This window comes from Cydia fagiglandana, chromosome 11, assembly GCF_963556715.1.
Source record: "Cydia fagiglandana chromosome 11, ilCydFagi1.1, whole genome shotgun sequence".
In the NCBI taxonomy this organism is placed as follows: Eukaryota; Metazoa; Arthropoda; class Insecta; order Lepidoptera; family Tortricidae; genus Cydia; species Cydia fagiglandana.
The window spans coordinates 11,094,122-11,118,901 of NC_085942.1; the positions used below are offsets into that span (position 1 = coordinate 11,094,122).

The 24,780-nt window shown below is 38.1% G+C and overlaps 2 protein-coding genes across 2 annotated transcripts; both read left to right on the forward strand.

Annotated features, from left to right (window-relative positions):
- Window positions 1–11,885: 11,885 nt before the first annotated feature.
- Window positions 11,886–14,336, forward strand: LOC134668945 (uncharacterized). The gene is made up of 4 exons (XM_063526453.1): window positions 11,886–11,966; window positions 12,252–12,404; window positions 13,016–13,171; window positions 14,162–14,336. Exons 1-4 carry the CDS (start codon window positions 11,895–11,897, stop codon window positions 14,315–14,317), a joined length of 537 nt encoding a protein of 178 aa, XP_063382523.1. The 5' UTR covers window positions 11,886–11,894; the 3' UTR covers window positions 14,318–14,336.
- Window positions 14,337–20,889: 6,553 nt separating this feature from the next.
- Window positions 20,890–21,818, forward strand: LOC134668942 (larval/pupal cuticle protein H1C-like). The gene has a single exon (XM_063526450.1). The coding sequence runs from the start codon at window positions 20,967–20,969 to the stop codon at window positions 21,750–21,752; it is 786 nt and encodes a 261-aa protein (XP_063382520.1). The 5' UTR covers window positions 20,890–20,966; the 3' UTR covers window positions 21,753–21,818.
- Window positions 21,819–24,780: the final 2,962 nt, after the last annotated feature.

Sequence of the window (24,780 nt, forward strand, 5' to 3'; positions counted from 1 at the left end):
TCAAAAGTAACCAGACCGTGATGTCATTCAATTTGACACAGAATATCAGTCTAAGTATTCTAATTGTAGGGTGACCATTCATGTCGTAAATAAATTAATAACTTTTTTTTTTCAACACGACTAGAAAATTAACGTTAACCTCACTAATACTGATACGAAACAGTTGCTTATAATTTACGAAATACGCAGTGTTAGTCCTGCTCACGTCTCCTGAATCACCCTGTATACATAGAAGACCTTAAAAAGTGTGTGTCGGAGTCGCGTACGAAGGGTTCCGTACCATCACGTAAAGAACGTTTATTGTATTGTAAATGTTCGGAAATTAAATGAAGAAGAAAAAACAGAAAGTTACTCTCATAGTAACTTAACACTTTTGGAGTTATAAGCGTCCATAGGCTACGGTTACCAGTTAAACTCAAAAATGCCGCTTGATGATGGTCTCTATTCAGTCCATTTTATATGGAGTAGCTGTCACGTAAAATATTTGTAGATATTTTTTGGCAGTTAAATACATTCATTAATTTAGAATTGTCCAGTCAGCCAAACTATTAGCTTAGAGCTCCTGCATAAAAAATGTATTCAGGTAAGCTAATAGTTCTGCTGACTGTACATAACATTGAAATAATAAAAATGCGGTTGAAAAAGATTGTCATAGTTTACATGGATGTTATTGTGTCAAAGATACGCCATGAACTTGACTCGGCCCACATCCACATGTAACCGGTCGCATGCGCATAATTATCGCGGATGCCGACCTGTTCTACAACACACGTTTTGCGGTAGGTACCTGCCACAGATCACTTACAAGACCACACACGCTCAACTTGGACGGGTCACTCACGTATAACACGTACGTACGTGTGTACGTACGTACGTACGTTTAATATGTCTGTGTCTCACGGAAGTTTTGTTATTAAAATTTGTTACCATGACCGCTTATGCGTAGGTACTGTCATCTACGTCAATAAATAAATTCGAAAATACACACACCCCAACACACATCACACTCATCATCATCATTAACACTTCAATATATTTCGACCTTATACATTAGCGAGGGATGGAAGTGGAATGCAGTTCAAGCAGGTACCTACCTGTAAGCGTGAACGTGACTTTTCCAAAGAAATTAGGCGTAGTTTTGACTACCCGTAGTACCCGTCCTCATCTCCCACGCCTCTTAGTTCTTTCCCGGTTATATCCTTAAGAAACCTAGGTTGGTAGGTACTTTGGTAATCTTGAGTTGAAAACGACTTTTGATTATTTTTCGCTCTATCAGCAAAACCGGCCATGACCGAGTAGGTGCATATTTTTCACGTGTGTTATTTCTACACATCTGTAAGTTGCAGAAAGTTTCCAAAAAATTAGGAAATATCTCGAAAATTCAAGAAAAAATTTACAAGAACCAAAGGATTTAATTTCGGAAATGAAAAAAAGATCGATCGACGGCACTACATACTGATATTGAAATAACTACTGAGCTATTTCGATATAGGCGGTGGCAGAGTCCATTACGCTACGTCTTACGTAGGCGAACAACGCGCGAACGCGGCGCGGCGCGGCGCGGCGAAAGCGGCCGCCGCCGCGCCGCGCCGCGCCGCGCCGCCTGACATTCGCGTGCAAATCGCGCCGCACCGCGTTCGCAACGAGATCGCTTACGTAGGACACTTCTATGGGCATCAAAGGATTGATTTCGCCGCGCCGCGCCGCGCCGCGTTCGCGCGTTGTTCGCCTACGTAAAACGTAGCGTTAGAGGTAATCTTAGTACCTAAATACGATTCAGAACTAGTTTAAGCACATGCAAATATTTGGAGGTTGTTACATAGAGGTATATTGATATTAATTAGTCTAATATAAGGTATCGTGTAGCTCAAGGTATTTGGTTCCATGATTTGTTAAACCGGTTTTATATACTTGCATATCATAACATGAAAATATGAAATATATGTCTGGTCATAGTTCACACGTGGATGCGGTTTGCTATCAACATTCATTGAGATATTAAGAATTTGTAGACATTAACATTAGCACATATATTCAAACAGTTTAATTTTATGGTAAACAAGATGGTCCGAGGGCTGGTAAACGTTTTAGGCTAGGTATTTGAGGCAAGCTGAAAATGTGTCATACTTCTCCTATCATACCCCCACTCAGAACTGCAGACTCCGCTGGGGGTAGTGGGGCTATCAACCCTTAGGTATTACCTATACTTTATACTTAAAGACATAAATGTTTGCACATAAAATGTTCTTGAGGCAATATGTAATTTTTTATTGCAAAAGTGTGTCTGTCTGTCTGCCTGTTACCTCTTCACGCATAAACCGCTGAACCGATTTAGACAAAACTTGGTATGCATAAATAGTTTGGGCCCCGAGAAAGCACATAGGGTAGTTTTCATCAATCATCATCATCATCATTCTACACAGACGAAGTCGCGGGCAGAACCTAGTAAAAATAAGCCGGATCAGTCGAGTGTTTAACCTTGCCAGACGCATGCAAATATATTTTGCAAAAAAATCATAGAAATATAGGTATTTTAGGCATCTTCATATTTTTATGTTTCTGTGTCTGTGCATTTTTGCGTCAGTGCGTTCCTGTAAATAAATGTTTCTGATTATCGCGAAAACGACTCAACTGATTAAGTTATGGTTTTTTTGTAAAATTCAGCGCTGCTAGCTGATATTAAGCGAACGGATTCAAAACAGGAGGTCATTGGTACAAACCCTGACGTAGCATTGGACTCATTGTATGAAATATCATTTTTCATAATTAGTTAGCCCTCAGGTGCAGAGTACAGTGATTTGGGATAATTGGGATACATTCTATTGTGTCTGGCTCCGGGTCGTTCGGACACTGACCTTACATTAAAATCATTCACAATCAATTATTTACTAAGCATTTTAAATATTGAATTCATTCACAGTAATTTCCTTTTCACGTTATTAAAGCTGTATAGACTTAAATAAAGTAGACATAAGCTGAATAGGTTTTATTGTTAACACGAACATTAACCTTTATTAACTGAAAGATTACAACAATAAAGGAATAAACAGCGGTAGGTTACACTTAGGTCGCGGTCGGTAAACCCAGGTAACCTCAACTATTATGGAATCTTAGAGTGAAAGAGTAAACCAACTTAAGCCAGCTAAGCCTAAATATGTAATCATAAACTAAATGATATTTATTATGAATTGTTAATTAAGATATCCACAACGCAGGCTTCGTCAGGTGGCTACAAATGCAAATCCGCAACATGCTTCGTCCAAAACAAACCAATGATGATATCCGCAACAGGCTTCGTCATTTTTTTTTAAACTAAATAGAAATAAAAAAGCCTTTTATTTCTCGCCAATATAAAATGTACTTTAAAACACATAAAATTTTAATAATAATCACGAAAAGACATGCTTCGTAATATATATAATCATAACAAAGATATTTTTCAAATGACTCCATGACGGAGATGTGGACCAGCCAAAGTAATATTAAAGTAATGAATGAAACAACAGATAACCTCACATTACTCGAATTCAGGAACAAATTTTCAGAGTTGAACAGCCTCAAGTTAATGAAAGAAAAACTTAACGCTGTGGAAACTTTATTAATTAAAAGCTAACATAATTCTGTTTTAAGCTCCATCTGCGTTTCAGTGAATTCATTTTATTTATAAGTCAGGTCTTTGTCCTACTTTGCAATATAATCTTCATAACATAACAATTATAAACTTTCGTCAGGGACTATCACGCGTATTCGGGAAACGAGATAATCACAAGATCTAGAAACGATATAGAGATCAACTAGATTTACATTAGATATCAACTAGATGTGACTGGGATATCTAAGTCATAACTTGTCGAAATCGTTCAAGAGGGCCTCCAGAATCGCGGAAACGTCAAATTTGACATATCTATCTTACAAATATCTTTAAATTATCCATATCGTAACTTGTTGAGGTCTAGTAGAGATCTAATACATTTTCAGAATCGAGCCGTCTATTTGTCCATAATAGCATTGCTAAAAACTAACTCGGTTTATTAATATGTTTTGTGCAGCTTACTTATTTTTTTACCTCAAGGCATGATTTATGATTTCTATTAGGACGTATGCCGATACGCGAATATGATCGAGGTGACCATATGAATAATATTTGGAGTTTTATTAGTGTTGTTTACGAGTAGGTACAATCGCCTGCGCTCGCAGTGTTCGACCCTGGGCCGATTTAGACGATGCGAGAACTCGCATGCGAGTTCGGGCGCCGTCAAAGTCAGCCCTAAAGGGCGATACTCGTTTGAACGCCTTTGAACTCCTTGTAGGTAGCCAGGTAGCCGCTCGGTTGCAAGGATCAAAGCAAATTTTTCTTGACTGGAACACCGCGAGCGCAGGCGATTGTACAGTCGCCATCAGATATATCGGAGCGGTCAAGATGCTCAAAAATATCTGGACACGCACTCTAACGCCTTGAAAATAGTGGCGTGTTCATATATTTGTGATAACCTTGGCCGCTCCGATATATCTGATGGCGATTGTACGTATCTTATAGACACTTGCCTCTCGATTAGACCGTATCAGTAAGTAGACTAAGGAAGTGTACATTATAATATTTATATCCATAAAAATACTCAGGCATCTCTTGAAACATAATTATAATACTAATTAATAAGACAAGTATACGGGTTTAAAACCATAAGCATATTTAATAGTAACTAATTAATTTTATTTTTCCGACGATAAAAGGTAAAATATAGCATTGCTGGTTTATGAGTTGCTTAACAACGTTTGTACCTACATATATTTATTAGCTTAAACGGAAAAGTATTCCGGAAGTGTTATGGACGTTATGGTTCGCAGTTGCTTTGTTATTTTTGATTGATTATGCCATTATAAACAAGTATCTATATGTACAGTCGAAAGTTTTAATTTGTGACCCATTTCGTACTTTGTTATTGGTAAACGTGATGTTAAGTAATACATAAACCATGCCTATTTTTTGATCATTGTAAGACATAAAAAGGGCCGGGTCATATATAGCACAGCGGATCAGCACTGCCATACGACGAGGTAATGCTGCCAAGCCTCTGCCACGCTGCCAATAGACGGCGAATTGGGGCAAATTTTCTATTTATAGTTTATTTTTAAGCTTACTTCTTAATTTTAGTATGATTTTTTGGTTTTTATTGTTTTTTGTATACTACTTGTTTTTAGTGATAAATAAATTCATACTTATAATAACCACTTTATATTCCCTGTAAAAAAGTGATAGTGCAAATTCCATCTCTCCGCATACACCTTTGGTGTCAACAAGTAATTGTTTTGTGGCAGTACATATACATTAATAGCGATTTGTATAATTGTATATATTCAACTCGCATTAAATATCAAGCCGGTCAGTTAATTTATATCGATCGTTGTCATACCCCACCGTGCTTGCCTTGATCCAGTAAACGCGCAAGTAATCTGAGTCTGGCTTGTTTCTGCGCTGATCAGATGTCACTGCCACTTAGGCAGCCGCTAGTTACAACAAACAAAAACACTATACATTGGGTGGACGATCGCTATCAGTCCCGATGACTGATTATGGTCATGGATTTCATCCGATAATTTCGTGAAAATTTGATTAATTAAGAACTAAATGACTTTGTTGTTTTGATGCTTGATTTGGCTTCATTGACGATTTAATAAATAATAGTAATGCTGTCGGTGTTGTTGAACTGAAAAAACTGTAGGTAACATGTAAGTTTTGAAATAAGTTTAGCTAACCGTTTTTGTATTAAATGATATGAGTTATGAATGTTAGAAAAAAAGGGGTAAAAAACATTGTCTGTTCAAAAAACCCCTGCACTGTTAGGGCGTCAACAATGCATACATTTTCTCCAATATTCTACAATTATTTTAAGATCAAAACGTGACGTTACGCAAGCTTACCTATTATTATACGATACCTGTAGCATTATGTGAACTTGTTGATATTAGGATTCTGTGCTCTTGCTACCCAACGCTTCTATCAGTTTTCGGTATTCATGGAGCTATTTTCTCACAAAATATTTGTGCGGATTTTATTATAAAATCCGCACAAAGTTCCCTTAATTTTGTAACAGAGTTCATATTGCTCTCTCAGTCCTTGCAAGTCGGCAAAACTACACAGCCGGACAAAACTAACTCTGCATTTCATGTTCTGTGGGTTAGACAGTTTTATTTTAAGCTAGGAACTTGAAACTTCGTATAAAATATATGTATATAATATTTCAAAGAACGCAATTTTAGCGTTTCTAAAACCTCATCCCCTAGGGGGTAAAAAAGAAAGTTTGTATCGAGTAAAAATATTTTTAGTGAAGGACTAGAAAAATAAAATGATTTTTTTTAGTTTAAACTTTATTGCACATAAAATTATGAGTACAAATAAAAAAATTAAAATACAAAAAAAAATATAAAAAAATATAAGTACAAGTAAAATTTGTCTTAAGGGGCCCACTGATTAACAGTCCGCCGGACGGTATCGGCCTGTCAGTTGTTCGGAATTGTCAAAATTTTATTCTAACCGCCGATACCATACCGATACCGTCTGGCGGGCTGTTAATCAGTGGGCCCTCTACAAGGGCCCGAAATTCATTGTCGAATACACGATTTAAGTCTTATATTTTTTGGTTCCACATTACAAAAATTTGTTCAGAACCCTCCCTGGACAATTTATGTGCGAGAAATGATGAGAAGTCAGTGTCAGTACCAGAATACGATCTCTAGTTTAATACCGCGCTATCAAAATTTGTGATCTCGTGACATGTGACTTCGATCCTTGTTATTCCCCAACTTGTTTTCATAGTGCTGAAAATAACTAGTAAATAATAATCAATTTACGCAGAGCTAAACGTATGAGACTTTTTTGTACAAATCGAGTTTGTTTCATTTGCAGTATCTTATTAGATTAGATTTAGGTACACTTATTGTTTTTTTGTAGCTATTTAATATTATTAGCCATTTAATAATCAAAAACGTAAAATTATACAAATTTAGGTAGGTACATATCTATTTCACAACATATGATTACATATGATAGATATGCTTACAATGGAGCAAAACACGGGGTCACGGTAGATGGGCAGGATATACAGTATGTTGATGAGTACATTTACTTGGCCCAGATAGCCTCCTTCGAAAACAGGCAAACCATAGAGGTCAATAGACGTATTGACAACGCCTGGAAAAGCTTCTGGTCCATGAAGGCGCTACTGAAGGGTGACCTTCCCCTGTGTCTCAAGCGCAAACTCATCGACATGTGTATCCTGCCTATCCTAACCTATGGTGCTCAGACATGGTCATTGACTGAGGCTTTAAAGTCCAAACTCAAGGTTTGCCAGCGAGCGATGGAGCGCAGTATACTGGGTGTTCGCAGGACTGATAGAATCAGAAACACGGAACTGCGCTCCAGAACTCGAGTTGTAGATGTAGGTGTCAAGACCGCTAAGCTTAAGTGGGACTGGGCTGTCAAGACCGCTAAGCCTAAGTGGGACATGTCTGCCGCATGCACCCTGAAAGGTGGGCCAAAATGGTTACGGAGTGGGACCCACGGAACACCATAGATGGTGCTGGCCGGAGTGCAGGCAGACCGAAAAGGAGATGGCGGGACGACTTGGACGCATTTTATCCGGATTGACGGGAAACTACAAAAAACAGGGTCGAGTGGAGGAAACGAGGGCCTTTGCTCAGCAGTGGGACACTTAACCAGGCAAAAAAAAAAGATTACAGGTGCCGCCCTTCCACACATCGATTGAAACCACTTTTCTACCCTACCCACATATGTATTACCTAACCCTTTGCCTATGTACTTATGATTGTTTTAATGTAATACATTTTTGGACATATGATTACAGGACTACATGACATTAATGTCAATTTCTATGAATGTATATTGTAATCGTCAGAAATACATTTATTTAAATAATACCAAGAAAATCCAAATAAATTCATCAATTACATAAATATAAAGAAAATGTAGATTGTAACGTACCCAATGTTTATAAAAAAACGTCAATTATAATGAATGATAGAAAAAAATTGCGTCCCAGATACCACAGTCGTCGCATTTCCTGTCCAGAGGGCTTACCGCGAACCACGTTCGACGTGTTGCCTCTTTATCGCACTTGTAAATTTGTCCGTAAGGTTGACAGGGAGGCAAAACACTTCGAACGTGGTTGGCGGTAGGCCCTCAGTCTGTAAGCATCAGCACCAGCATCAGAATTCATTTCCGACCCATTCACTTCGACTTGGGTATTTCTGCTTCGATATAAAAGACACTTGGACGACAGCTGGCACATTTTAAAGGTTGAGCCTCAGTGTCCGCGGAATCTTAATATTTAGAGCAAGAAATATGAACAATTTCGCAGTCAACGGATAAGAAGAGTATATATAATTATTTACCTAAACTTAGTAGAATAGATAGAGGCACAAACTGGAGCCTTCCTTAAGTCCCGAAAAGTTACGTACTAAGTAAAACAATATCATGTGATTAATATGTACGGTACTATCAGAAATATAAGGAACATTATTTTTGTTATATGTTATATTGATTTATATAATCATTAATTCTTCAATTTTGAATTTCCAGGCGGTTTCTTTTTACGCTTAACATCCACTCAACATAAACAACGTCAAGAAACGAGCGCTCTCCTATCTTAAAGCCTGGCAACGCACTTTCAACCCCTGTGGTGTTACGGGACTTGCGGGTGTTTATAGACGACGTCTACGCTTTCCATCAGACGATTCGTCGATGAAAATGTCAAAAGGAGGTGATGTTCAATTCGGTTGTAAGTTTGTTTATGTTTATTAGCTACATCATAACGCTATCTTTTGAAAATACTTCTTTTTTATTGAAAGTTTGCCAAAGCAAAGCATGTCAGAACATGTCGCTTCGCATATCCCGCTTCCGGTTCGCAGCCTGCTACTAAAAGCAGGCGTGGCTCACTCCGCGATTTCGTCGCTTTGCAACAGGTGGCTGCAAGTACATCCGTTCTACACCAATTTTGATGGATAGCCATAAGCCGCGCGTGGGCTGTCGCCACCTAGCGGCCATATCTGTCCTGATCGTAACAGACGCGTACTATTATTTATTCTGTGCTAAAAGTAAAAACGCTCTCAATCGCGCCACGGCCTATCCATTCAAGCAGCTTCCGACGGGCGCCTGAGCCGGTATCAGCCCGCGCTGGTTCACAATGGCACACGTCCCTCTTTGTTGCAACGCCCACTAACCGCAACCTATTTAACAGTAAATAGGACTGTGACCGTGGTTCTTAATGTAGGTAACATAGGGCGGTTTGCAATGGTTAAAATTGATAGCTAAAGCCCTAAAAGCTTGTGTTTACCTATAAGTAGGTACTAAAGAATGTTTGAACACGGATCCTCAGTCTTATCACTTAGTTAAACTAATCTAATGTATTTTATGAATGAATAAGCAACTGTCAGTCTGCTTATATCATGACACGTTTAAATACTTAAAAGATGTATTTTGTTAGAAAGCTTGAAATTTTTGGTAGGATTTTTACTGAAGTTAAATTTTAAGCAGACGTGACAGATGGTGGTAAATGGTAAAGTATAACATACTTGCTTACCTACCTTCACTGCTTTGTGAAATCGTAACTTAATTATGCATATCATCAAATCAAGGTATATTATAAAGGTAAATGGTATGCTTTGTTTTTAAACTTTTACAAAACAATGCAATAATGGGAAACATGAACAGTGATTTATGAACGAGATAAGCGTTTGAAAGCCTAGGGCGGTAAGCTGGTTGCGTAACGCCGGGATGACGAAATGCGTCCGCAACTTGCATCAGGAACTTGTCAACTTTTACCCGGCAATGCGCAGGATTTCCTGTAAAATAAGCCATATTCAAGGCAACGATATCATTACTTCTAAGAAGTTAAATAATATAGCGTACGTATATGAAAGAACTGAAAGATCTTTCAATTTGCTTTGAACCACATTTGCGTAAAGCCGGTTGCTTCAGTACTCAGGGCTATAACCGCAAAAATCGAAGTTCGCAAATTGCGGGCATTTTTCTCCGTCACTCTTATTACGCCTTCATTGGAGTAAAAGAGAAAGATCCCCGCAATTTGCGGATTTCGGTTTTTGCGGTAGCCGCTCTGATCAGTCGCCCGTCAGCAAGTGGGTAAGTTCAACCTCATTGTCAAGAGGTCCTTATTATAGTTCCGTACCCAAGGGGTAAAAAGGGGACCCTATTACCACCTATTACTAAGAATCCGCAGTCCGTCTATCTGTCTGCCACCAGGCTCTATCTCATGAACCGTGATAGCTAAACAGTTGAAATTTTCACAGATGATGTATTTCTGTTGCCGCTATTGTTATAGCGTAAACGTAGCGTAAACTTGTTGTTACAACAACTATTAAAAACAGATTAAAGTAATGGTACGAAACCCTTCGTGCGCGAATCCGACTCGCACTTGGCTGGTTTTTATTGACAATCTGATGAGCTATCATGTCTCATCAAGAAACAATTAGTGAATTGTTATGTTTCGTGGTTCTAAGGAGCTTACAAAAAATTCAATTATCACGTCCGCCCTTAATGTGTAAGCGAATCAAGTAGGTCTGTATATGTCATAGCAATTTAATGGGATAGACCCATGAATACGAGTGTAACTTTACGACATAAAAAAGCTGATTCTCTGTACAAAAAGTTTACTCATCTTATTCTGGATGCACTCAATATAGCTATAAATTACATTCTTGGTTATCACGAATACTTAACCCTCTCTTAATGTTCATTTCCATATCTGTACCTTCATAAAGCAGCTTTCGCTAATGTAATGACCACACTAACTGTAATTGAATGCGAATTCAAGAGCAACCTATTAAAAGATATGATCCTTATTTCGCAAGCGACATTTCTAAATACAGTTCTCCTTTGCCTTATGAGTATGTCTGTACTTAATGCCAAAACAGGAACTAGCTAAGTACAGTCGCCATCAGATATATCGGAGCGGTCAAGGTGCTCACAAATATGTGAACACGCCTCTATTGTCAAGGCGTTAGAGTGCGTGTTCAGATATTGTGAACACCTTGGCCGCTCCGATATATCTGATGGCGTCTGTACAATTTGATGTTAGTAAACGATTAAAATTTCATATTTTTTTTCTCATAAACGTTTTATGTAGTATTTATATTGTAGAATCTTTCAAATTCTTGATAAATATAGGTACAAATTATACATGTTACCGTAAAACTTTTTTCACCTTGGCACTTTGAATGGAAAATCCCAGTTAAAACTATAGTTTTCACCGTGGCCTTACGGAAAACTATACTGAAAATCGTAATTCAAGACCAAAAAAGATAATGTTGCCACTTTTTAGTCTTTTTACTAGCGCGTTTTGTATTTATGTAAAAATAAGTACATAAAAGTACTTTTTTAAATCGTAGGAGTTAAATTACCAATAAATAAATTATCTAAGCGTGTTTATTTATAAAATTTAATTTACTATTTTACAAACAAATTATTGCCGTGGCAACATTGCCTTACTTTTTTGGTCTTGAAATACGATTTCTAGTTAACTAGAAAACTTAGTTAACTAGGGAAAACGCGTTTTTACGGTAACATAAACACGATATTCAGTTTAAAAATAAATATTTATCAGCATGGTTACCCACGATAATTGTTGGCTCTACCAATCTTCCCATAAAATATCTGGAGATTTTGTACACCTAGTATTAATCATAAAATAAGAGTAGGAAACACGCTAAAATAATTATATGTAGGTACCCATGTAGAAACAAGCGAAGCGTTGTTGTCTAAAACACGTGTCTGCGATCCGATGGTATCAAATCAAATAGCTGACACGCATATGGGAAGTTATAAAAGCCAGCCTTTTACTAGTAATGTACAGACTCACATTATGTCCTTGTTAGTACTTCATATTTTCATAACTACATATTTTTATATACCATGTCTAAGCATCAACATGCTGGTAAGAACCACATCCATACACCTATTGCTTTTTACTTCCTAAAAAAATATATTTCCGTCCTTTAACTTTCGAAACATAAATACAACGGCCTCCTAGCCTAGTTGGTATAATTATAGTGATCCTGCCTACGAAGCAGGAGGTCCCGGGTTCGAATATTTATATTTTATATTTTATATATTTGTTCCTTACCTCTGTCTTATCTTATAGAATGTGCAATTGTGCATGCTTCCAAAACATATAGCTTAAAATGTTATTAGTAGAAATAATATCAATAACTTTGATTAGGGACCAGCGGACATAATATACAAAACCTTCGGTTACTGTGAGACAAAAATTACGGACGTGGACGTTTGGATAACGACGAAGAAGTACAACAGAACTACCAACGTCCTTGACATCTCTTTGACAACACCGTGGGCAATAGACGACGACTTGATTGTAAGTTAAAATTCAGCAAAAAAATCATATATGTAACAGTAGTAAAACAGGGGCCCGATTTTTGAATTTCGACCGCTAGATTTCATGTATTTCGTTCAATAATATCTCCACAACTAGGCTTTAACTTCTACCAATAGAATTGAAAACGAGTGGTCAATACCACTCGATTCCCAATTTCTACTGCTAGTATTTCAAAAATTAGCATTTCTCAGTTTTCCACCGATTTTCGAATGCCGAAATCGAGCGATCAGAATTAAAAAGTCACTCCCCAGTACAGTACAGTAAAGATATGTTTACACTTTAGTACCTTACTCAGGCCTTACTTTGACGTCGACTGTACTGGTTACATAGTCTACTCAGTCAAACTATATTAAATGTAATAAAAAGGCAGCGAGTCACCGTATGCCGGAAAAAAGGCATCATCGTCAGTATTTAAGATCTATGCTCTTGTCGGTGGAGTAATCGCCACTCTTCTTTTTATTGCGCCAGTCTTTTTACACTCTCGTACGACACGACAGAAACTCTATATTTTATTTGGCTGAGATATGTGCGCCTGGGCCTTCCTCTGCGTTTAAGACAAAATAATGATTATGAAAAATTTCTCCTTCCAGTTAGAGTTGACGGCTGAAATAAAGAAGGAAGGTGGGTACAAGCCGGGACAGTTCCACTTGAAAGATACGTTGTGCAAAGTATTGAGTACACTTTTTGACGAGCTTTTCAACCAGTTCCTCGAGGCCGCCGGTGTTGACGCCTGTCCTATTGCAGATGTGAGTTTTTTCTCATGTAATATACATCATTCGTTTTCTATGTCATAAGTTCTGCTGCTGAGCAAGCATTAATAAAGCCGACCACTGACTAACAGGCCGCCGGACGGTTGTCCTGTCAGTTAGAACAAAAATTTGACAGTTCCGAACAATTGACCGGCCGATATCGTCCGGCGGACTGTTAGTCAGTGGTCAGCTTAACATACTGCAGTAGAACACATGAAATAGAAATTTGCGCTTCAGTAAAATTAGTTAAATCAATCAACTGGAGTCGCCTTTAAGAGCTTAACCCTCTGCCGAAAAACTTGCACAATTGTGCAAACTTTTGTATGGATTCACATGGATATTTGTACGTTACATAGAAATAGCAACACATTTGACGTCCCCTCCCCCGCAAAAATCGGCAGACTGTTTCGTACAGAAAATTACAGCCGTGATGTCTCCAGTTACTATATGCTCTTAAGACCTAAATCCCGTACCCGTACTACGAATCATTGACAGTATCAACACTGGCATAGGTATACGCTAACGTCTACGTAACTTATTTTTACCCATATTTTTACACTTGACCGTACCTAGACGAGCGTATTGAACTGTCAGTGACTAAACTGAAAATCGTAATTAGATTTAAAAAAAAGTAAGACAATGTTGCCACTTTTTACTAGCGTGTCTTGTATTTCTGTAAAAATAAGTAAATAATAGTACTTTTTTAAATCGTAGGAGTAAAATTATCAATATATAAATTATCTTAGCGTGTTTATTTATAAAACGGAATTTACTATTTTACAAACAAATTATTGCAGTGGCAACATTGTGTTACTTTTTTTGGAATCTGATTACGATTTTCAGTTTGTTGGTAAGGGTACTGCTTATTCTTCTCCATTCTCACAATTATACACGTGCCTAGACTGCCGGAAAATGGCATAAATGGTTTTCAGCAGCCTTAGAAATGTTTACAAAGTATGTCATCTCAGACATGTTTGTACATTTTAGGGAAAATACCAAGTAAACAACTTTTTCTTGGACAACGAAAAGATGACGGTGCCACAGTTGTACGGGGACTACAGGGTGCTTGTGGAAATCTACAAGGGCGAAAAGCTGAAGGGATGTTATTACGCATACGTAGACATGGTGCCCAAGGAAGAATAAATCAGTGCAAACTGCAGAATTCATTGTATTTTTTACGAGTATAACACTATTATTGACTTGCAAGATGGCGTTTCCGTTTAAAATGTAACATATTTTAGCTTTTTTCTACTTCTTGAATAATATTTCTGACTAAACCGCCACTAGAGACCTTGATTGGAGAGGGATTTATCGCGCAGTGCAAGTGCTATTTTAAACGTCAAACTTCTATGACATTATGACGTATAAATAACACTTGCACTGCGTGGGCTATCAAAATCACTGCAGACTTTTCTTGGTTAACTTTGCCTAGCATTTCTTCATTGATACAGATACCAACCGGTATAAATACGGAATAAACAATGATATCCAACTATTATTGATTGCAACATCCGAATGTCACTATCCGGACCTAAATTTATTCAGTCATTCAATAAATCGAATGTTCCAACGAAATTTCATGTGGGCTCTACTTCTAAGAATAAATCAAAATTAACATACAAGTACCAAATGCATTCTTGTATTACGAGACCCAGAGAGTACCTACACTAGAGCTTCATTATCAAAAGTGCATCTGTTGAAACAAAATTGCATTGAAAATGTATTGGTTCGTTAACGAGGTTTAGCGTATTGATCGTAGTCTCTCTCTATATCACTCTTCCCCACTAGTGCGACAGTGACAGTTGCGTTTCGTTCGCTACGGAGCGTTAAAGATTGCACGTTGGCTACGCACCCTGGAATTGCAAGCGTTCCTAGGTGGAGCGTCACACGAACCTAATAGCCATTGCCATGCTTAATGCTTATAAGATGTCACACCGATACGATACCGTTATATCAGTGTCAAAAGTGACATTTCTTAAACCAAAAACGTTTTGGTTAGAGATACAATGGTTAGATCTGTTAGTGGACAGATCGGTATCGTATCTCTGTAACATCGTATGCATTGTTCGAATTGGGCCGATATCGATTGTGCCAGACGTAATTTATAATTGGTCCTCTTGGCTTGGTCTACCTCCAGTATCACTGTGACGTGTCACTTATGGGACAACCTGTATATTATGTTAACTACGTAAATTTTTTTTTTAAATTTATTTTAACAAAAGTACATACACAATTACAATTATATGGTTTCGCCAAACTGCTTGACAGTTTGTTGGCGAAATACAGCACTCTTTACTTATAAAACTATAACTTATATGACTTATATCTATGTATTAACTAAGGTCTAATTTGGGTATTCGCAATGTTTTTTATACACTTTGTATTTTAACTTAACCTATTTTCTTTGAGAAAGGATTTCATTAACCATAATTTAACTTTATTTTTAAACGTATTTACACTTTTACACTCATCTTCAGATGTTAATTTAAATGTTCATGCGCAATCCGTGTTGTATTGGTACTGAATTACGTTTTCCGAATATGGCTTCTACATTTGCTATTTTAGCTATCTACATCCTGTCTATTAACATATCGGCATAGATACTTTATAAATACAGTTTCCTTTTATATCTCTCTTAATGCTAGTTCAAATGGATTAAGGAATAATCATGTAAATTCGAGAATTGAAACGTTGAAAATACAAAAGTTTTCAATTCTCGAATTCAAAAATCTTGAGGGTTGCGAGGGTGGCAAGGTACGAGCATTAAACAAACTTTGCTACCGAGTGAAAGACACATTTTCACCTCACCAACGTGAGGAAAATACTAAGGCCTACTTGCACTATCCCAGTAACCCGGGGTTAAGCGGTTAAACCTTCAACCCAGAGTCAAATTGTATGGGTAACCATGACAACTCCAAGTTTAACCGGTTAACCCCGGGTTAGTGGAATGGTGCAAGTGAGCCTAACTGTAAAACATGATAAATTAAATCCAAGTAAACGAAAGTAAGCATTTATGCCACTTTCGTGTATCAAATACAACTTTCTAATCAGTTTTTGAAAAATAAAGAGAGCTTACGAGCTGGTTTGGTGAATAAAATGTTAAAAAATATAACTATCACAAAGTAAAGTGTGAATAAGGACCTACTAGTTCCTACATACTGCCGTATTCGAACTTCAAGATATTCACAAGAGACGACACGTACTAGATCCATTCTACGTTATAGTTTAGATATCAACTAGATCTCTTTTGCAGCGCAATTCGGGTCAACCAATGTCACTTTTACGTTAGATAGAGTAATATATCTATTAGATGTGAATTAGATCTCTAAGTCATACCCTGTGGAAATCGTTCAAGAGTATCTCCAGAATCGCGCAAATGTCAAATTTGACAGGTTAGATCTAAAACATATCGTTATCGTATCTTGGCGATGTTTAAAAGATATCTAATAGATGTCTATTACAAAATCCAAATCGGGCCCATAGTATGATCGATTGGAATGCTTCGCTACTGACTTGTTATCAAACAAAATGCCCCGTAAATAGACGTGACAGGTCTATAAATACCAGGAGCAGCTCTTGTCGCAGACTTCCGGTTCACAGTTGTAAAGGGACGTTGTATTAATGCAATCCCGGAATATTATAGTTAGGTAGCACAACCGTCCCGTCGACCCTCGTCCGCGGTCACAAGTGAGTTAATCTTTTATAATAACAACTAGCTCAATCTCGTCAAGTTCGGGTTCTACCCTGGTTCAAGATGCGACGAGGTCGACGCCCGGCCTCTGAACATCGAAACTAATAACTGCGCCCGAACCTCTATCCTCTTAAGGCCCAGCCATAACAAATGAAAAATTCAGAATTTGCCACTGAAATTTGAACCTTTAGTGCAGAGAATAGAATTGATTTTGATTATGTTTGAAAATTGAACGAAACAAAACAAATGTGACTCTGCTCCAATTGAATATATTATTTAAATTTCATTGAACTTAATAAGTACTATAGGTAGGACCTTGGGCCTTTGGAGGATATTACCTTTACAATTGAGGACGAGCGTAAAATGATTGCGTGTATGACTTTCGACCAAGGTTTTGTGAATAAGTGCATTGACGCCTATTTTACAAACAGTCAAGGATTCCGGATTTATCTATCTTGCAGTAAAAAGCTAGTTAATGTTCTTAATGTTAGTGGTGCGTGACGGTCGTCTACTTGTTGTAAGGTGGGCTCGTGAATCCTACAAGGGTGAAATTAAAAATGTAAATCAACCAAAAATCATCTTTTCTGACTAGTCTAGTAGTCTGACTTTTCTGATAGGTAGCTAAGTATTTTTTTGTTTAAATTACCTTTATGAGTATGATTAAATAATTAGGTATAAACTTTTTATATTTAACTAGTTAAAATAGCGACCGAATGGGCACCACAGATCACCCGAGGCAGAGGCAGACCAAAAATGAGATGGCGAAACGACCAGCCGGCCTAGCCAAGGTTACAATCGCTATCGCTTCGACAACGAAACGCTTTGTGTCTCTCTATCACTCTTCCATATTAGCGCGACAGTGACAGTTGCGTTTCGATCGCTACGGAGCGTAAGCAATTGGCATCTTGGCTACGCGGCCTGGACTCATTTTGTGGCGACTGGCGGGAGCATGCACAAAGCCGTGACGAGTGGCGAAAGACAGGGGAGGCCTTTACTCAGCAGTGGGACAGAATATAGGCTATACAAAAAAAAATATCCCATCAATAATAAAAAATAACCATTGTGATCAAGTTGGTTACATATAACACATACTTATTAGTTTATTTATTTATTGATTATTTGAGGAATCAGGAGGATCGACGTCGATAAAAATCTTGATACTCCAGCAATGTCGATGAATTATACGAATCTATCATCGTATCTTGAGCCCAGACAGACTAAATACCTACGTATTCTGAATGTGCGAGTAAGTAACCTAGATCGATTGAGAACGAACAGATTAACATGCAAATGATATCCTATTTCGTTGACTAAATTGATTTTGACAGTTGGTTATTAGATTCCGGACATACGGCGCCTGCCTACGCCTTATTATTGTTAAAGTACCATTTTATGACGCAATAATTAGTAGAATTAAATTAATAATTTATAACGACACTGACAATTCAATATCCTTTACTCGGATGTATTTGTATCAACACTGAACTGAGGATAAAAAATTTATATAGTTTGTTCGACCAAATGTTGTGCACCTATAATTTATAACTTATTCGTACATAAGATGATGATAATGATGATGTAAATTTTTGACATAATGTGTAAAGTTACAAATATACTTTTTCTACACTTTTATGAAAAAAAATGCTCAAATGTAATGTAATAAAGCTGGCGGAAAATACTAAATATATATATTTAGGTTAATAACAGAACATAATAATATCTACTATCCAATTTTGCGTAATCGTAAGTTCCGATTTTCACAAAGCAAAATAAAACTATCAAAATACAGACATATTTGTATCCCAGTTTACAAAATGGGATCACTTTATCTGGAGCTCATTCCACTTTTGTGAATAATGTCACTCGACTAAACAAATATGCAAAATTACTTGGCGATGGCATCACGTTTCTAACGAAATAACGTGACACCAAAAACTCCCGAGTAGTTTATTAAAACCTTATTTTGTTTTGTAAGATTAGTAATGGTTCAAAAAAATTGTACAATAAATGTAAGTCGCTGCTGACTCAATATTACAAAGCTCTATGTGATATTTTCAAGATAGTTTAAATTCAACTTAATGTCACTATGACAATGTTAAAATTTCAGTTCGATAAAAGTGAAACATATATAGAACCCTGTAATACCTATTGGGCCAGCGAAGTGGGAAACCTATTTACACGGTAGTTTAGCCTTATTTTTTATGTATTTATATAGGCAATAAATTATCTCAATAGATAAATAATTGGTTTTAACATGAGTATTGTATGTTTTAATTATAAATTATTATAACGTGTTTAACGTGTTTAGTGAAAGAGCTCTAAAAACGAATAAATATCCTAATTGAATGAACTTCCTGGCATTTTTAACCGACTTCAAAACAAGGAAGAGGTTATAAATTCGACCGTTATATTGTATCCACTAACATGATTCTGGCAGCTAGAGGTTCCCACATTGCGCACCTCTAAAACCATAATGGCAGCTCAGGGTAGGTACCAAACGGAGTGCACAGATACTGTATAAACTGCCACTATCAAGAAATTGCATAATGCCACTATCATTTTAGTTGTAAGTACCAATTTTATGTAAAAATCACAACTCTTAATTTATATAAATCTTTTGCAAATTCGCAAACTGAAACATTAAATAACCAAGCAAACAAAGTAGTTTCACGCTATTAGAGCGTATGATTTATACGAGCAAGCAACCCGGAACCGATAACTATAGCATGATTAATTCTTTGTACTGGTCGCGCCCGAGTGACCGCCGAGCGCCGACGCAGGCTTCGGCGCGTGCGGCGTGATAGTCGCTACCGCTCACCGCTGTCTCTACAAACAACGCATTAACTATGTATGACTTAGGTACAATACCATACAATAAAAATACTCTTTATTGCACACCTCAAAAAGCGATCTCTTCCAGACAAACTTTGGGTAGCGGAAATTAATAAATTTAGGTGTAGGTTTTGCAAATGCAATGAAAGAAACTACTTAAGAGTACTTACCGATATAAAATAAGAATCTACTCGTGAAAAAAATATCCTAAAAATCAATTATAGATGACCCCAACCCCATTACATTACAATTAGGTGGCAACAGGTGGTTTTACCGCTAAGAAGCAATCTCTTAAAGACATATGGGACATTAAGTATAAGGAGATACTCTCGTGACTACAAAAGAAGTTCGAGGGCAAATTCATAACTTATAACAAAACAAGTTTGATTTGTAAGTTCTACTGAAGATAATTATTTAATAATTAGGTACCTTAAGCGTTTCTCTGACAGTTGTAAAAAATCACTTCTTCTTTGCGGTTTTTAGGTCCTATGATGGTTGCTAAGCTTACTTAACTTACGTAAACTTTTGGTATCTATTTGGATAACTCTTCATGGAACTGTACCCCTGGAGTAAATTTCATTCGATAGCGTGAGTTCGAGTTTCCAAAACGTCCCGCTTGGCGCGCTGCTCAAAATCCCATACAAAATGAGATCACGCAAACACGTACGTCCGTCACGCTATCGAATGAAATTTACACTATGGGTTCTGATTTGCCAAGAAAATGAAACGTAAGTTTAGAACTTTGGACTACTATACAAGGTGTGCTTTAAGATGTCATATTAAAATAAGAATCGCCGAGTCCTAACATGACAAAAATTTCGATTATTTTGTTGTTAACTTGGAAAGGTTTTTTTAACACAAAAATAAATAACTATAATAAAATTCACATTAATTAACACTTACACGCTAATAATGTTACGCTACAGTTACACACCCACACATAACGATAAATCATGGCAGTCAATTTGTAATAAAAATAATATTTCAGTTAAATTATAAAATTACAAGCATCATGGTTCATCGTCGTCGCGCACTACATACGTCGACCGCGAAATGCCTCCACTCCGACCGGCGCATACGCACTCTCCGAGGTCACACTCCAATTTGACAACTGACATTGTTCTATGTGATTTTATTTTGAACCGAATTCGCCTTACGTTTAATATCCGGTCAGTATAAAAACGGCGGAGGGCAAGTCAAATGTATCAGTCGACCGACAGGGTTTGAAGTGATCTTTGTTCGTCAGTTAATACACAGACCACGGAAAAAATGAAACCGATGGTGGTGTTGTTCGCTCTCGCCTCTGTGGCTTGTGGGTCGCTGCTGCCGCTGGCGCAGCCGCCGCACCACCCCGCGCTGGTGCTGGACCCGCACGGCCGCCCGCTGGACACCGCTGAGGTCATCGGCGCCCGCGCCCTGCACCTGCAGGCCAAGGCTCTGGAGCACCACGCGCCCCTCGTGCACGCCGTCGCGCCCCTCGCCCACTCCGTCGTGGCCCCTGCTGTGGTCGCCCACGCCCTGCCCGCCGCCGTCTCGCACCAGTCCCGCGTCGACGTGCACTCCAGCCCCGCCGTCGTCGCCCACGCTCCCTTGGTCACCGCTCACGCCGCGCCTCTGCTCGGATACTCCGCGCACGGTCTGGCCGCCCATGGCCTCGCTGGACACGGACACTGGCTGAAAAAGCGTTCCCTCGGGCACTACGCTCTGGCTGCCCCCATCGTCGCCCACGCGCCCGTTGCCACCTCCCACCAGTCTCGTGTGGATGTCATCTCTAGCCCCGCCGTCGTGTCCCACGCCGTCCACGCCGCGCCCGTGCTCGCTCACGCCGTGCACGCCGCCCCGGTCGTCGCTCACGCCATCGCTCCCTCCGCCGTGTCCCACCAGTCCCGCGTGGACGTCCACAGCAGCCCCGCCGTGATCTCACACGCCGCCTACGCTCCCGTCGCCCACAGCGTGCTCGCCGCTCCCCTGGCGCACTCTGGACTTCTCCACGCCGCCCCCCTGCATCACTCTGCACATCTCGCTCACTCCAGCCCCCTTGTTCACGCGTGGTGAAAAGCGAAACTGGCGAACACCAAATAATTTAAAAAATATTGAAAAAATAAATTATGTGAATACTATCAATATTTTGTTTAACTATTACTCTCAATTTGTTACTTATGACCACTTAATATTGAAAGCTAAAAAAACAACGTACAGTCAGTTCCCTAACATTAGAACTAATATGGCAAGGCAACGTTAATTATGTTTTGGCATTTAGTCACTGTACGACTCGAGGACTCATTTAATTATATCAAAATACTACATAAAGTTGAAGATTAAATTAGTACCTTAACCCTTTACCTACGGGTGTCAACCAGAGTTGCCAGTAAGGCAACACCGCTGCAGTACGGGTGTCAACTATAGTTGATCGAAGTAATGGTCATGTTCAACATTTTTTTTAAACAAATCGAGACCTTGTGGCTTGGTAATAGCGGTCACATTATGCACTGTGATTAGTATAGATACAAAGAAAAAAATATCATAATATTTCGGTAGATGGCTCTGACATAAACATAATTTTAAAATTACCGCTTTTTTGCTGGCAACTGGAGTTGACACCCGTACTACAGAGGCGCTAATAATTGAATTCAATATGGCGGACAATAGTGTTGTTTTCAAATTTCATCAACTTGTTGTCGATATGAGAGTACGGCGTGGGAGTGTTTGGAATGTTATTTTTAGTGTTTTTTACCGTTTTTGGTTCAAATATTGGAATTTAACATGTTATGAAATCATTATTAGGTACTATTGTACCTAGAAATAATTTCACCACAATCCTAACTTCTTAAATTTCTGTTCTACATTTACTAGGTTATCGATATATCGACAAATGTGTCGATAGACGCACATCACTATTTTCCATAAGTGGCAAATTGTTTTCGTGCAACGTTTTTTGTGATTGATTTTTATGCATTAATTTCATAATTATCGTTATTTAAGTGTTTATTTGTGTTAAGTATATTATAAACTAATGATTTTAAACGTAAACTTGTGAGATCCGCGAGTAGTAACTTAAAAATCTTCAATTTCTCAGTGACTGGTATATTGCTTGATAGCAGAAAAAATAGTGAATATTATTACTCCAAGTGATTAGTTATTGATTAAGCACATTATACTTATTGTGTGTGTGAAGTTTCAAGTGTGTAGCTGTAATACATCAAAAGTTACAAGTAAGTGAAATTATGCCTAACCGCTGACTCTCGCCAAAACATGCCCGTATTGGGCGGTGACGGAGCGATTAAATAGCCCGTAGGTAAAGGGTTAAGATACAAGTGTGAAAAGTAGGAAATTCGCAACGAGTGGCGATAAATTGAAACACAACCGAAAGTGTTTTAAATCGACATGAGTTCCGAATTACCTTTACGCACGTGTATTGGACAACGTTTTACAGTACATTATGGCCCTGTAAATTTTTGACATACGCACGTATTGACTTTAATTCCGCCCTATGGCGATAAAGTAGCACCATATGTACTGTAATAGTACATTACTACAGAGGCCGGGACGAAAGGGGTTGCCGGCCGAAGACATATAGACGCGACGGATAGGTCTGAGCGCGGGCAACCCCATTTCCCGCCGAGGTATGTATAGTGCTTTTCTCAAACATGCAATGAAATAAATAAAATAAAAAATCCACGCAACCCAAGTTTTATTTATAGAAAAAACTAAAAGTAAACTACACCCAAAATATAACCAACACGTACCTATATCATTATCACGCGTATGTTTTACACGAGTCGTGTATTTTTACTACCCGTATATTTTCATGTATCTTTGATTTTTTCGCCTTGTATCCGTCTGATTGTCGTTTTCGTCACATAAGTTTACATAGTCTTTCATGTTGATATCATGTTTCACATACATCGTTACTTTATGCATGGAGTAAATAAGTATAATTTCCACAGTGTTGACGAATTTGTAGTTACATTCATTTAAAATATGCCACAAAACTGTTTCTAATAAACTGTAAGCCATTTTTCTTAGTTTCTCAAATAATAAAATTGCCATAAGCAACCATATACATACTTCGTCTTTGACTTGGCGGCAGAGGCAGCAAGTTATTTAAAATCAATTCTGCTTACGCTGCCAATTCCAACACCTACGATTACAATTAATATTAATTTCATTATTTCGTCGGAACTCATATTAAAGTCAAAAAATCAACAACGCACCATAAATCCAATAAAACAGAATGAATATTTTTCAACTTTACCTCCATAACAATTTAAAAAATATAACTACGCGTGTTTGAGTAGACCTTTTTACCGCTAACGTTTAGATGAAATATTTTAAATGTTTTTATTTGTGTAGTTAAATTTATAATTTAAAATTATAGAATGTATTATTTATTAAGTTCATGTTGATTTTATACAAATAAAACTGCAAATTATAGCAAACATTGTTTTTTGTTTTTTTTATAGGCGTAGTGGCAGAGTGTCATTACGAACCATAAAGCAAATACTGTCTCTAATTTTTTTTTTATGGATGAATGCCACGATGCTGTGTCACAAATATCTGTGAAATGAAAATTAAAAAAGAGGACTTTGCCGGCCTAGGCCTGCAAGATGTGTATGAAATTCCATTAACGACCTTTTGTCCTAGTCGCACCTGAAACGTCATACTTCGCAGCCTATTTTTAGGAACATAACATCAATATTTCATTGCATGTTTGAGAAAATAATATTAAGTACATATTTAGTTTAACTACTGCGTTGCAAAACCGGCATTGTGGATGTGGGCAGGAAGGCCGCCAAGCTAAAGTGGGACTGGGCAGGGCACATCTGCCGAATGCACCCGGAGCGCTGGACCAAATTAGCTACAAACTGGGTCCCACAGGACGGATCCCGGGGCAGAGGAAGACCAAAACGGAGATGGCGGGACGACCTTGACACATTTTGTAAAGAGTGGCGGGAGTATGCATCGGATAGGACCAAATGGCGGGAAAAAGGGCCTCCCCTTTGCCCAGCAGTGGGACACTCCTACAGGCTAAAAAAAAAAAATAGTTTAGCATTTACGTTGCTGCCAAAACTGGTAAAGTGAA

Excerpts from the sequence above, each read along its gene's own strand:
- LOC134668945 (XM_063526453.1), top strand. The coding sequence starts at position 11,895 with ATGTCCTTGTTAGTACTTCATATTTTCATAACTACATATTTTTATATA. Across the intron at positions 11,967-12,251 it reads GTCTAAGCATCAACATGCTG|GGACCAGCGGACATAATATA; the intron begins GTAAGAACCACA and ends AACTTTGATTAG. Across the intron at positions 13,172-14,161 it reads ACGCCTGTCCTATTGCAGAT|GGAAAATACCAAGTAAACAA; the intron begins GTGAGTTTTTTC and ends TGTACATTTTAG.
- LOC134668942 (XM_063526450.1), top strand. The coding sequence starts at position 20,967 with ATGAAACCGATGGTGGTGTTGTTCGCTCTCGCCTCTGTGGCTTGTGGG.